General features: G+C 45.1%; 1 protein-coding gene across 10 annotated transcripts in view; it reads left to right on the forward strand.

Moving 5' to 3' along the window:
- LOC139254651 (uncharacterized) overlaps positions 1-13,076 on the forward strand; it is a 228,861-nt gene that overhangs the window by 204,994 nt on the left and 10,791 nt on the right. For 9 of the 10 annotated variants that reach the window (XM_070873776.1, XM_070873775.1, XM_070873774.1 and 6 more), the window contains one exon: positions 3,163-3,309. The exons of the other annotated variant lie outside the window; for it this stretch is intronic. In XM_070873776.1, coding sequence (XP_070729877.1) covers positions 3,163-3,309 — 147 coding nt within the window. The remainder of the gene's footprint in view (positions 1-3,162; positions 3,310-13,076) is intronic. 10 annotated transcript variants of the gene reach the window in all.

Consider the following 13,076-nt stretch of genomic DNA (forward strand, 5'->3'; position numbering starts at 1 on the left):
GTAACAACACCATTGTTGTTATGTATAAAGTCAGTTTGCTTCCTGACCACAGAGTGTCCTTAATTGGGGTGAGTCACCAACTGCCCTAAGGCTGGCACCTTTTTGCTCCCATTGTCCAGTTAATACCAAAAGCTTGTATTTAATTCCAAAAGCTTGTATTAATCGATTTTTAGACCATAGTCTCCTGTGCTGACTCTGGATCAGTTCCTATGGACTGGAGGGTAGCTAATGTAACACCACTTTTTACAAAAGGAGGGAGAGAGAAAATGGGTAATTATAGACCGGTTAGCCTGACATCAATAGCGGGGAAAATGTTGGAATCAATCATTAAGGATGAAATAGCAGCGCATTTGGAAAGCAGTGACAGGATCAGTCCAAGTCAGCATGGATTTATGAAAGGGAAATCATGCTTGACGAATCTTCTGGAATTTTTTGAGGATGTAACTAGCAGAGTGGACAAGGGAGAACCAGTGGATGTCGGGTATTTGACAAGGTCCCGCACAAGAGATTGTTGTGCAAAATTAAAGCGCGTGGTATCGGGAGTAATGTACTGATGTGGATAGAGAACTGGTTGGCAGACAGGAAGCAGAAAGTCAGGATTAACGGGTTCTTTTCAGAATGGCAGGCACTGACTAGTGGGGTGCCGCAGGGCTCAGTGCTGGGACCCCAGCTCTTTACAATATACATTAATTATTTAGATGAAGGAATTGAGTGTAATATCTCCAAGTTTGCAGATGACACGAAACTGGGTGCGGGTGTGAGTTGTGAGGAAGACGCTAAGAGACTGCAGGGTGACTTGGACAGGCTAGGTAAGTGAGCAAATGCATGGCAGATGCAGTATATTGTGGATAAATGTGAGGTTATCCATTTTGGGGGCAAAAACACGAAGGCAGAATATTATCTGAATGGCGGCAGATTAGGAAAAGGGGAGGTGCAACGAGACCTGGGTGTCATGGTTCATCAGTCATTAAAAGTTGGCATACAGGTACAGCAGGCGGTGAAGAAGGCAAATGGTATGTTGGCCTTCATAGCTCGGGGATTTGAGTTTAGGAGCAGGGAGGTCTTACTGCAGTTGTACAGGGCCTTAGTGAAGCCTCACCTGGAATATTGTGTTCAGTTTTGGTCTCCTAATCTGAGGAAGGACGTTCTTGCTATTGAGGGAGTGCAGCGAAGGTTCACCAGATTGATTCCCGGGATGGCTGAACTGTCATATGAGGAGAGACAGAATCAACTGGGCCTTTATTCACTGGAGTTTGGAAGGATGAGAGGGGATCTCATAGAAACGTATAAGATTCTGATGGGACTGGACAGGTTAGATGCGGGAAGAATGTTCCCGATGTTGGGGAAGTGCAGAACCAGGGGACATAGTCTTAGGATAAGGGGTAGGCCATTTAGGACTGAGATGAGGAGAAACTTCTGTTAATCTGAGGAATTCCCTGCCGCAGAGAGTTGTTGATGCCAGTTCATTGGATATATTCAAGAGGGAGTTAGATATGCCCCTTACAGCTAAGGGGATTCAGGGATATGGAGAAAAAGTAGGAAAGGGGTACTGAGGGAGTGATCAGCCATGATCTTATTGAATGGTGTTGCAGGTTCGAAGGGTCGAATGGCCTACTTCTGCACCTATTTTCTATGTTTCTATGTGTTTTTCTGAAGATTTGTAACCTTACAGACAGTGCAGCGCTGCCTCAGTACTGTCCCTCCGATAGTGCAGCACTCCCTCAGTACTGTCCCTCCGATAGTGCAGCGCTGCCTCAGCATGTTGATTTCTGGATTCTTTTACCTCAATCTGGTTCAGCAAAATTACTGAAACGAATACCGTTTGTGCTTTAAACAAAGCAAGCTTTTATTTAAAAAGCAAATCCCGATCGGGGACTTTATCAGACAGAAGGAATGCAAGTCTGTTCGAACGCACCCACTTCCTACGGACAAAGTGACGTTACATTGTAAAGGGACGATGGTTATACATTTTCGGCAAAAGAGAACAAGATAGGGCTAGAGTGACATCCTAGTTTAGCCTATCTCTTTTGATCCCTCTTTCCCTTTGTCCACTCATAACCCGACCTAAGTATGGTCTGATTTTAAACAAAGACCTTCTGTTAATGTTTCAAGTTAATAACATGATTTAATAAGACCTTGAGGTTTTTCTGCAAGCTGTGGGTTTTGTTTCAATACGTGTTAGTGTTGTAACATTTCGCAGTCTCGAGTCTGAGATGTCATGGCTATTCCTCCATGAATTCTTTGTTAGCTTATACTGTCCCTATACAATTCCCACGTTCTCAACTTCAATGTCTCTATACATTTTTAAACATTCACATTCCCCCCTTTTATCATAACACTTAGGATCATTCTAGGAGTATCGCATTCATCCATTCACACTCTATTTCCTGAATCATATTGTTGTTAGTGTCGAGTAGTTCTTTAGTTCGTTGGATCATAACTCGGGAGCCCTTGACCACAAGAGGGTTTGCTAACCTTGCCATCATTACTTTACAACAAAGGTTAAGGCAACCAACAATTAGATTGGATCTCCAAGATCCATCTGATAGCCAATCAAACCAGCTAGATCCTTCTGCTGGTGTGGATAACTTCTTCACCTCCCTTCTTATGTGATCAGCGAGATTGGTTATGTTTTCTGAACTATCAGGAATGTAGGATCTGAATGTTGCACTTATCAGGGCACACGTTCCCCCTTTCTCAGCTAACAGGTAATTGAGGGCCATTCGGTTTTGCAATGCTACGGTCCTTATTGCTACCATTTCAGCTGTGATGCCCTCCAGAGCTTCAGCAGTATTGTATTGGCCCCCCTCCTCTCGTGATAGTTTGGCTCTGAATCCATCTGACAGTCTCAGTTAGGGTTAGTGGAACGGGGCGCAAAGGAATTCCCCCTTTGGAATGTATAGGGAATGTATAGGGAATGTGAACACACCCAACATCTAGAAAAGTTCCCATTTTGCGCATAAACATAAGACATGTACAAAAAGGTGTTTACATGGAGCTCTCGTCTCTGTCTCCTCTCCCATGCGCCGAAACTGTCATATATCAACACTATTATACAGATTGTGGCATACAGACAGTTTCATCTTATGGCTCAGGATTCAGATAAATAGTCCAATTATTTTGCTGATTAAAAGAGTTCAGTTTTCCCGTCTCTCTTCTCAGGTCACCGTCGGTGTAGCTGGCTGTCTATCACTACGGGTAAAAGTTCAAACTGGTCCACGTTCCAATTAGGATGCCAACGGCCTTGTTCAGCTATGGAGAAGAAGAAATCTGGAACAGAAACAGGAGTTAGAATAACCAGTAAAATAGGTTCGTTAGAGGGTGGTGAGCTTGCAGTGGTGCAGGTGAACCCAGGCACCCCTCCCCTCAACCTTGGCTGCAGTGGGGGTAGTGAGTAACACCTGAAAAGGCCCCTCCCATTGTGGCTCTAATCCCTTCCGAATCCATACTTCCCTCGTGCCACGAGGGACAATTTGGGTAAAACTGGGAGGTCGAGGTGAGCATCTTGAACCTGGTTGTGAGCTAGTCGCAGAGCCTGAGTCAGAAAGAACATAGGTGGTCATCAGTCGAGCTGAGATACCATATCTAGGAACAATTTCCCTCATTAACACCTTAACAACAGTTTGAGCCTTATTGTCCAGGTTAGGGTAGGCTTCAATTCATCTGCTAAACACATCTACTATTACTAACACATATTTGTAACACTGAACTTTTTGCAACTCAATGTAGTCCAACTGAAATGTCTCAAAGGGACCTTCAGGTAGGGGCGTTTTACCCCAATCACAGGGGACTCCCTTCCCTGGATTATGTTGCTGGCAAACCAGGCAACGACTACTGATGTTCTGGGCGAGCGCCTGGAGTCTAGGGTGCCACCAAGTAGCCAAAAGTGTATCACTCGTGGTTCTTGCTCCACAATGAGTAGCAAACTGCATACAATCAATAACCCATAGAGCCAACTCATCAGACATGCAAGTCTGTTCCGCGGGAGTGGTCCAGAATTTAGAAACATTGTCATAAGTACATGCATAATATTTCCACAACAGTTTATCTTTTTCAGGAGCGTCCTCCTGTGCTTTTATAACATCTTGGATGGTTGGCATTGGTTTTTCCGAGGCTAACTTATCCTTCGCAGGATTTTTAGTCTGACTCATAATTTTGGGCACGACCATCTGTTGGTCACGAGAGGCCTGTTCAGCCTCTTTGTCAGCACAGTGGTTCCCTATATCAACCGGGGATTTTCCGGTGGTGTGGGCGGTACATTCAACAACGGCAATGTGCTTGGGGAGCATGAGGGCTTGCAACAAATCAGATACTAGTTACTTATGGGATATCTCATTCCCCTCTGAGGTTCGGAATCCCCTATTTTTCCATAATTGTCCGAAATCATGGGCCACCCCAAAGGCATACCTAGAGTCGGTATAGATATTGACTTTGAGATCTTTGGCCAAGATACAGGCTCGGGTGAGGGCGAATAGTTCAGCTTGTTGGGCAGAATAGGCGGTTTCAAAAGCGGCAGATTCCAAGACCTGATTCTCCTGTTTTACTATGGCGTATCCTGAGATTCGTGTACCTTCTGGATTAATTCCGTCAACATACATAATACAGTCTGGATCTTCAATTGGTACATCAACTAAATCTTCCCTGACTGATGTGGCCTCTTAAATTAAAGATAAACAATCATAAACAATCGGGAAATTGTGTTGGGGAAATTGATGGGATTGAGGGCCGATAAATCCCCAGGGCCTGATGGACTGCATCCCAGAGTACTTAAGGAGGTGGCCTTGGAAATAGCGGACGCATTGACAGTCATTTTCCAACATTCCATTGACTCTGGATCAGTTCCTATCGAGTGGAGGGTAGCCAATGTAACCCCACTTTTTAAAAAAGGAGGGAGAGAGAAAGCAGGGAATTATAGACCGGTCAGCCTGACCTCAGTAGTGGGTAAAATGATGGAATCAATTATTAAGGATGTCATAGCAGCGCATTTGGAAAATGGTGACATGATAGGTCCAAGTCAGCATGGATTTGTAAAAGGGAGATCATGCTTGACAAATCTTCTGGAATTTTTTGAGGATGTTTCCAATAAAGTGGACAAAGGAGTACCAGTTGATGTGGTATATTTGGACTTTCAGAAGGCTTTCGACAAGGTCCCACACAGGAGATTAATGTGCAAAGTTAAAGCACATGGGATTGGGGGTAGTGTGCTGACGTGGATTGAGAACTGGTTGTCAGACAGGAAGCAAAGAGTAGGAGTAAATGGGTACTTTTCGGAATGGCAGGCAGTGACTAGTGGGGTACCGCAGGGTTCTGTGCTGGGGCCCCAGCTGTTTACATTGTACATTAATGATTTAGACGAGGGGATTAAATGTAGTATCTCCAAATTTGCGGATGACACTAAGTTGGGTGGCAGTGTGAGCTGCGAGGAGGATGCTATGAGGCTACAGAGTGACTTGGATAGGTTAGGTGAGTGGGCAAATGCGTGGCAGATGAAGTATAATGTGGATAAATGTGAGGTTATCCACTTTGGTGGTAAAAACAGAGAGACAGACTATTATCTGAATGGTGACAGATTAGGAAAAGGGAAGGTGCAACGAGACCTGGGTGTCATGGTACATCAGTCATTGAAGGTTGGCATGCAGGTACAGCAGGCGGTTAAGAAAGCAAATGGCATGTTGGCCTTCATAGCGAGGGGATTTGAGTACAGGGGCAGGGAGGTGTTGCTACAGTTGTACAGGGCCTTGGTGAGGCCACACCTGGAGTATTGTGTACAGTTTTGGTCTCCTAACTTGAGGAAGGACATACTTGCTGTTGAGGGAGTGCAGCGAAGATTCACCAGACTGATTCCCGGGATGGTGGGACTGACCTATCAAGAAAGACTGAATCAACTGGGCTTGTATTCACTGGAGTTCAGAAGAGTGAGAGGGGACCTCATAGAAACGTTTAAAATTCTGACGGGTTTGGACAGGTTGGATGCAGGAAGAATGTTCCCAATGTTGGGGAAGTCCAGAACCAGGGGTCACAGTCTAAGGATAAGGGGTAAGCCATTTAGGACCGAGATAAGGAGAAACTTCTTCACCCAGAGAGTGGTGAACCTGTGGAATTCTCTACCACAGGAAGTAGTTGAGGCCAATTCACTAAATATATTCAAAAGGGAGTTAGATGAAGTCCTTACTACTCGGGGGATCAAGGGGTATGGCGTGAAAGCAGGAAGTGGGTACTGAAGTTTCATGTTCAGCCATGAACTCGTTGAATGGCGGTGCAGGCTAGAAGGGCTGAATGGCCTGCTCCTGCACCTATTTTCTATGTTTTTTCTATGTCTATGACTGGGTTCTTCCTCATCTTGGGGTGGCTCAGTAAGAAAACAGGCCGGATTAATGGCAGTACAGTGCTGAAAGGTCAGTTTAGGATTGCCTGTGATTTCAGTGGGTTCTGTCGGATAGAGGGCCAGTCCACATTGCCCTGCACTGGGATCTCAATTGGATCAATGGGAGTATAACCCACTTGGGAGTGGTCCTCTGCCCACACATGAGGATCCACATAGTCATGTATTTGCACATCCCGGCTGGTAGGGTCAGCCTCGTCTATAGCCTGGCGCACCATCACTTCCAAATCTTTAGCGTGGTGGGGCTCTTTTTTCAACCACGCTGCACCTCGCTGCAGCAGGAATGCCATCTTGCCTCTGTCCTCGAGGTTGACTGCCTTGATCCTTCTCTCCCACGATTCTGCCACAACCACTGGAAGGGTATCGTTCCAGTCGGATCATTGCCACGCAGTCGTGATGGATGGTCTGTGCCTCAGGTGCTGCACTGGTCTGTTCTCTGGTGCCTGGCCCAAGCAAAGGTGAGGTTTTGCTCTGCCTCTGAGCATGGGGGACATCGATTGCTGGAGTGAAGAGGTCTTCCCATTTCCACTGGGATCGTATGCTAGGGTCATGTGATAGGGTGCCTGCGGCAGGTCCAGAGACCACCACTGAGGGGTTCTAGTGGTATAATACTGCCGCTTAAGGGTTCCCTGTTTTACAATAATCCCATCATCTCCACACTCCAAATGCAACTGGAATTTGCAGAGGAGGTCTCTAGCCATCAAGTTACAGTCCAGATTGGTTGTGATAACAAATCGATGTTCCACCGATTCTACCTGGTAACCCATTTTAACCGGTTCTGACACCGGGAATGTAGAGACTTGTCCCAGGAATCCTGAAAGTTCCTGTGTTTCAGTAGAGGCAGGGAGTTTAAGCTTTGATTGTACAGAAGACATGAAGGCTCCCGTATCTATCAAAAAGAGTTGCCACTCATTCAGAATTGGTTCGTCGTCCGGGGAGGATCCCTGCACAATCAAGCTGCGTAGTCAATCGGGGGACAATTGACCAAAGGGGTTGTTCTGGGAGAAGTTAGTGTAAGATCCTCCTCTCCTCCCTTGCCCCCCCTCCTCTTCCTCCTCTTCCTTTTCCATGCTGACGGTAGAGGCAATTTTTATTCCAATGTCCTTCCTGCCCACAATTAAAACAGTCAATTCCTCTTACCCAGTCCTGGCCTCTTCCCATACCATGCCAGGGACAATAGGGAGGTTTATTAGCAGGGCTCGGGCCGTTTGGTTGTTTAGTATAACCGTATCCTTGCTTATCCATCCAATCCTGTATGCAACACTGCGATTCTATTGGTCCTTCCTCCCGAGATGGCTCTTCCTTTCTAGTCACGTATTCAGTCTTGACCCGGGTTGGGGGGGCGCACCTCCCCCCTCCCCTTTCTTTTCCTGCCAATAATATCTAACCGCTCTTTCCATCTGGGCTTTACTGTTATCTGCCCAATTCATATTATTTGTCCGGATAGCGTGAGCAATCGAATAAGGCAGGCACTGAAGTAGGATAGCGCAGAATTGAGGAGAATCCTCTCCTGCCCTGAAGGCCTTATCTCCTGATTGACTCCCATATATTTCAATCGGCAGTTTCTTCACGCTTGGGATTAGTTTCTAATACTGTGGCCATACTGATGGGCTTCTGAAGGGTCGTGGTGAGAGAATTGAAGATAGCGTTTAGGCGATCCTGGATATCGTTAGGGTGAGCAACCAACAATGCATCATGAGTAGCACGTCCTAGGTGAGTTAGAAATCAGGTGTGTTCAGTTGGGCTCAAGGTTTGCTTTACCAAGGCCCACAGGTCCCTTGATTCTGCATTATAAACTGAAATAGTTGTTCGAAGATCACATAGACATTTATAGTGGAGTGGTCTGCAGCTTGTTGTGCATCAGGGTTTGGCATTGGTCTGACAGGGAATTGGTGTCGGGACTTTGGGATCTTGGAAATCATTTCTAGTGTGTTTTCATCGATACGTTGTTTTGTGGTGATCCTGGTTGATTGACTGCAGTCATGGACTCAACTGTTCCCAGGTTGCACACAGAGTCTGCGAGTCTCAAGATGACTCCCCATCTTAACACCTCAATTCCCAAAAATGTGCACCTGGGGTGATTCCTTTTTTGTCCAATCTTCTTGCAGACTTGGCGTCTCCAGTGAGCTTGTTCCCCCCACCCTCACCCGCCGCCACCTTTTGGCCAATCAAATTCAGGGCCTCATGTAACAACACCATTGTTGTTATGTATAAAGTCAGTTTGCTTCCTGACCACAGAGTGTCCTTAATTGGGGTGAGTCACCAACTGCCCTAAGGCTGGCACCTTTTTGCTCCCATTGTCCAGTTAATTCCAAAAGCTTGTATTTAATTCCAAAAGCTTGTATTAATCGATTTTTAGACCATAGTCTCCTGTGCTGACTCTGGATCAGTTCCGATGGACTGGAGGGTAGCTAATGTAACACCACTTTTTACAAAAGGAGGGAGAGAGAAAATGGGTAATTATAGACCGGTTAGCCTGACATCAATAGTGGGGAAAATGTTGGAATCAATCATTAAGGATGAAATGGCAGCGCATTTGCAAAGCAATGACAGGATCAGTCCAAGTCAGCATGGATTTATGAAAGGGAAATCATGCTTGACGAATCTTCTGGAATTTTTTGAGGATGTAACTAGCAGAGTGGACAAAGGAGAACCAGTGGATGTCGGGTATTTGACAAGGTGTTTTCATCGATACGTTGTTTTATGGTGATCCTGGTTGATTGACTGCAATAATGGACTCGACTGTTCCCAGTTTGCACATGGAGTCTGCGAGTCTCTAGATGACTCCCCTTCTTAACACTTCAATTCCCAAAAATGTGCACCTGGGGTGATTACTTTTTTGTCCGATCTTCTTGCAGATTTGGCGGCTCCAGTGAGCTTGTTCCCCGCCCCCGCCTCCCGCTCACCCCCCACCGCCACCCTTTAGCCTATCAAATTCATGGCCTCATGTAACAACACCATTGTTATAACAACATAAGAACATAAGAATTAGGAACAGGAGTAGGCCATCAAGCCACTCGAGCTTGCTCCGCCATTCAACAAGATCATGGCTGATCTGGCCGTGGACTCAGCTCCACTTACCCGCCCGCTCCCCGTAACCCTTAATTCCCTTATTGGTTAAAAATCTATCTATCTGTGAGTTGAATAATTCAATGAGCTAGCCTCAACTGCTTCCTTGGGCAGATTCACAACCCTCTGGGAGAAGAAATTCCTTCTCAACTCGGTTTTAAATTGGCTCCCCCGTATTTTGAGGCTGTGCCCCCTAGTTCTAGTCTCCCCGACTAGTGGAAACAACCTCTCTGCCTCTATCTTGTCTATCCCTTTCATTATTTAAAATGTTTCTATAAGATCACCCCTCATCCTTCTGAACTCCAACGAGTAAAGACCCAGTCTACTCAATCTATCATCATAAGGTAACCTCCTCATCTCCGGAATCAGCCTCGTGAATCGTCTCTGTACCCCCTCTAAGTAAGGTGACCAAAACTGCACGCAGTACTCCAGGTGCGGCCTCACCAATACCCTATACAGTTCCAGCAGGACCTCCCTGCTTTTGTACTCCATCCCTCTCGCAATGAAGGCCAACATTCCATTTGCCTTCCTGATTACCTGCTGCACCTGAAAACTAACTTTTTGGGATTCATGCACAAGGACCCCCAGGTCCCTCTGCACCGCAGCATGTTGTAATTTCTCCCCATTCAAATAATATTCCCTTTACTGTTTATTTTCCAAAGGTGGATGACCTCACACTTTCCGACATTGTATTCCATCTGCCAAACCTTAGCCCATTCGCTTAACCTATCTAAATCTCTTTGCAGCCTTTCTGTGTCCTCCACACAACCCGCTTTCCCAATAATCTTTGTGTCATCTGCAAATTTTGTTGCACTACACTCTGTCCCCTCTTCCAGGTCATCTATGTATAGTGTAAATAGTTGTGGTCCCAGCACCGAGCCCTGTGGCACACCACTAACCACTGATTTCCAACCCGAAAAGGACCCATTTATCCCAACTCTCTGCTTTCTGTTCGCCAGCCAATTCTCTATCCATGATAATACATTTCCTCTGACTCCGTGTACCTTTATCTTCTGCAGTAACCTTTTGTGTGGCACCTTATCGAATGCCTTTTGAAAATCTAAATACACCACATCCATCGGTATACCTTTATCCACCATGCTCATTTTATCCTAAAAGAATTCCAGTAAATTAGTTAAACATGATTTCCCCTTCATGAATCCATGCTGCGTCTGCTTGATTGCACTATTCCTATCTAGATGTCACGCTATTTCTTCCTTAATGATAGTTTCAATCATTTTCCCCACTACAGATGTTAAACTAACCGGCCTATAGTTACCCGCCTTTTGTCTGCCCCCTTTTTTAAACAGAGGCGTTACATTAGCTGCTTTCCAATCCGCTGGTACCTCCCCAGAGTCCAGAGAATTTTGATAGATTATAACGAATGCATCTGCTATAACTTCCGCCATCTCTTTTAATACCCTGGGATGCATTTCATCAGGACCTGGGTGACTTGTCTACCTTGAGTCCCATTAACCTGTCCAGCACTACCCCCCCTAGTGATAGTGATTGTCTCAAGGTCCTCCCTTCCCACATTCCTGTGACCAGCAATTTTTGGCATGGTTTTTGTGTCTTCCACTGTGAAGACCGAAGCAAAATAATTGTTTACGGTCTCAGCCATTTCCACATTTCCCATTATTAAATCCTCCTTCTCATCTTCTAAGGGACCAACATTTACTTTAGTCACTCTTTTCCATTTTATATATCTGTAAAAGCTTTTACTATCCGTTTTTATGTTTTGCGCAAGTTTACCTTTGTAATCTATCTTTCCTTTCTTTATTGCTTTCTTAGTCATTCTTTGCTGTCGTTTAAAATTTTCCCAATCTTCTATTTTCCCACTAACCTTGGCCACCTTACACGCATTGGTTTTTAATTTGATACTCTCCTTTATTTCCTTGGTTATCCACGACTAGTTATCCCTTCTCTTACCGCCCTTCTTTTTCACTGGAATATATTTTTGTTGAGCACTATGAAAGAGCTCCTTACAAGTCCTCCACTGTTCCTCAATTGTGCCACCGTTTAGTCTGTGTTTCCAGTCTACTTTAGCCAACTCTGCCCTCATCCCACTGTAGTCCCCTTTGTTTAAGCATAGTACACTCGTTTGAGACACTACTTCCTCATCCTTAATCTGTATTACAAATTCAACCATACTGTGATCACTCATTCCGAGAGGATCTTTCACTCGGAGATCGTTTATTATTCCTGTCTCATTACACAGGACCAGATCTAAGATAGCTTGCTCCCTTGTAGGTTCTGTAACATACTGTTCTAAGAAACAATCCCGTATGCATTCTATGAATTACTCCTCCAGGCTACCCTGTGCGATTTATTTGACCAATCGATATGTAGGTTAAAATCCCCCATGATTACTGCCGTTCCTTTTTCACATGCCTCCGTTATTCCCTTGATTATTGCCCTCCCCACCGTGAAGTTATTATTTGGGGGCCTATAAACTACATCCACCAGTGACTTTTTCCCCTTACTATCTCTAATCTCCACCCACAATGATTCAACATTTTGTTCATTAGAGCCAATATCGTCTCTCACAACTGCCCTGATATCATCCTTTATTAACAGAGCTACCCCACCTCCTTTCCCTTCTTGTCTATCTTTCCGAATCGTCAGATACCCCTGTATGTTTAATTCCCAGTCTTGGCCACCCTGCAACCACGTTTCTATAATGGCCACCATTTGTAATGATTTGTGCCGTCAACTCATTTACTTTATTTCGAATGCTGCGTGCGTTTAGGTAGAGTGTTTTAATACTAGTTTTTAAACCATGATTTTTAGTTTTGACCCCTCCTGCAGCCCCTTTATATTCAGTGGCCCTTTTTGTTTTTTGCCTTGGGTTTCTCTGCCCTCCACTTTCACTCATCTCCTTTCTGTCTTTTGCTTTTGTCTCCTTTTTGTTTCCCTCTGTCTCCCTGCATTGGTTCCCATCCCCCTGCCATATTAGTTTAACTCCTCTCCAACAGCACTAGCAAACACTCAATGAAGGCTCACCTGATTGTTACCTGAGGTGAAAGGTTTGTCCTATTAGGAGGATTGAGTAGATTGGGCCTCTACTCTCGGAAGATTAGAATAAGACGTGTTCTCATTGAATCACACTAGATTCTGAAGGGGATTGATCGTAGATGCTGAGAGGTTGTTTCTCCTGGCTGCTGAGTCTCGAACTAGGGGCATAGTCTCAGGATAAGGGGTCGGTTATTTAAGACTGAGATGAGAAGGAATTACTTCATTCAGTGAGTGGTGAATCTTTAGAATTCTCTACCCTGGAGGGCTTTGGATGCTCAGTCGTTGAGTATATTCAAAACTGTGATAGATAGATTTATGGACTCTCGGGGAATCAAGGGATATCTGTATAGTGCGGGAAGGTGGAGTTTAAGTCAGAAGATCAGCCATGATCTTATTGAATAGTCATCATTATTATCATAGGCGGTCCCTCGAACGAGGATGACTTGCTTCCACAAGAGTTCAGAGATGTTTCAATGAAGGACCCGATATTCCAGTTATGAACTGCAATCGAAGGGGTGGAAGATGCCTGTGCGTGGATGTTTTTAACGTGTGGTGACCGTTGCACACTAGCCACCACATGGGCTTGACAGAGCTAGGCCTTTATCCAGTG

The sequence above is a fragment of the Pristiophorus japonicus genome, unplaced genomic scaffold, assembly GCF_044704955.1.
Source record: "Pristiophorus japonicus isolate sPriJap1 unplaced genomic scaffold, sPriJap1.hap1 HAP1_SCAFFOLD_567, whole genome shotgun sequence".
NCBI classification, from domain to species: Eukaryota; Metazoa; Chordata; class Chondrichthyes; family Pristiophoridae; genus Pristiophorus; species Pristiophorus japonicus.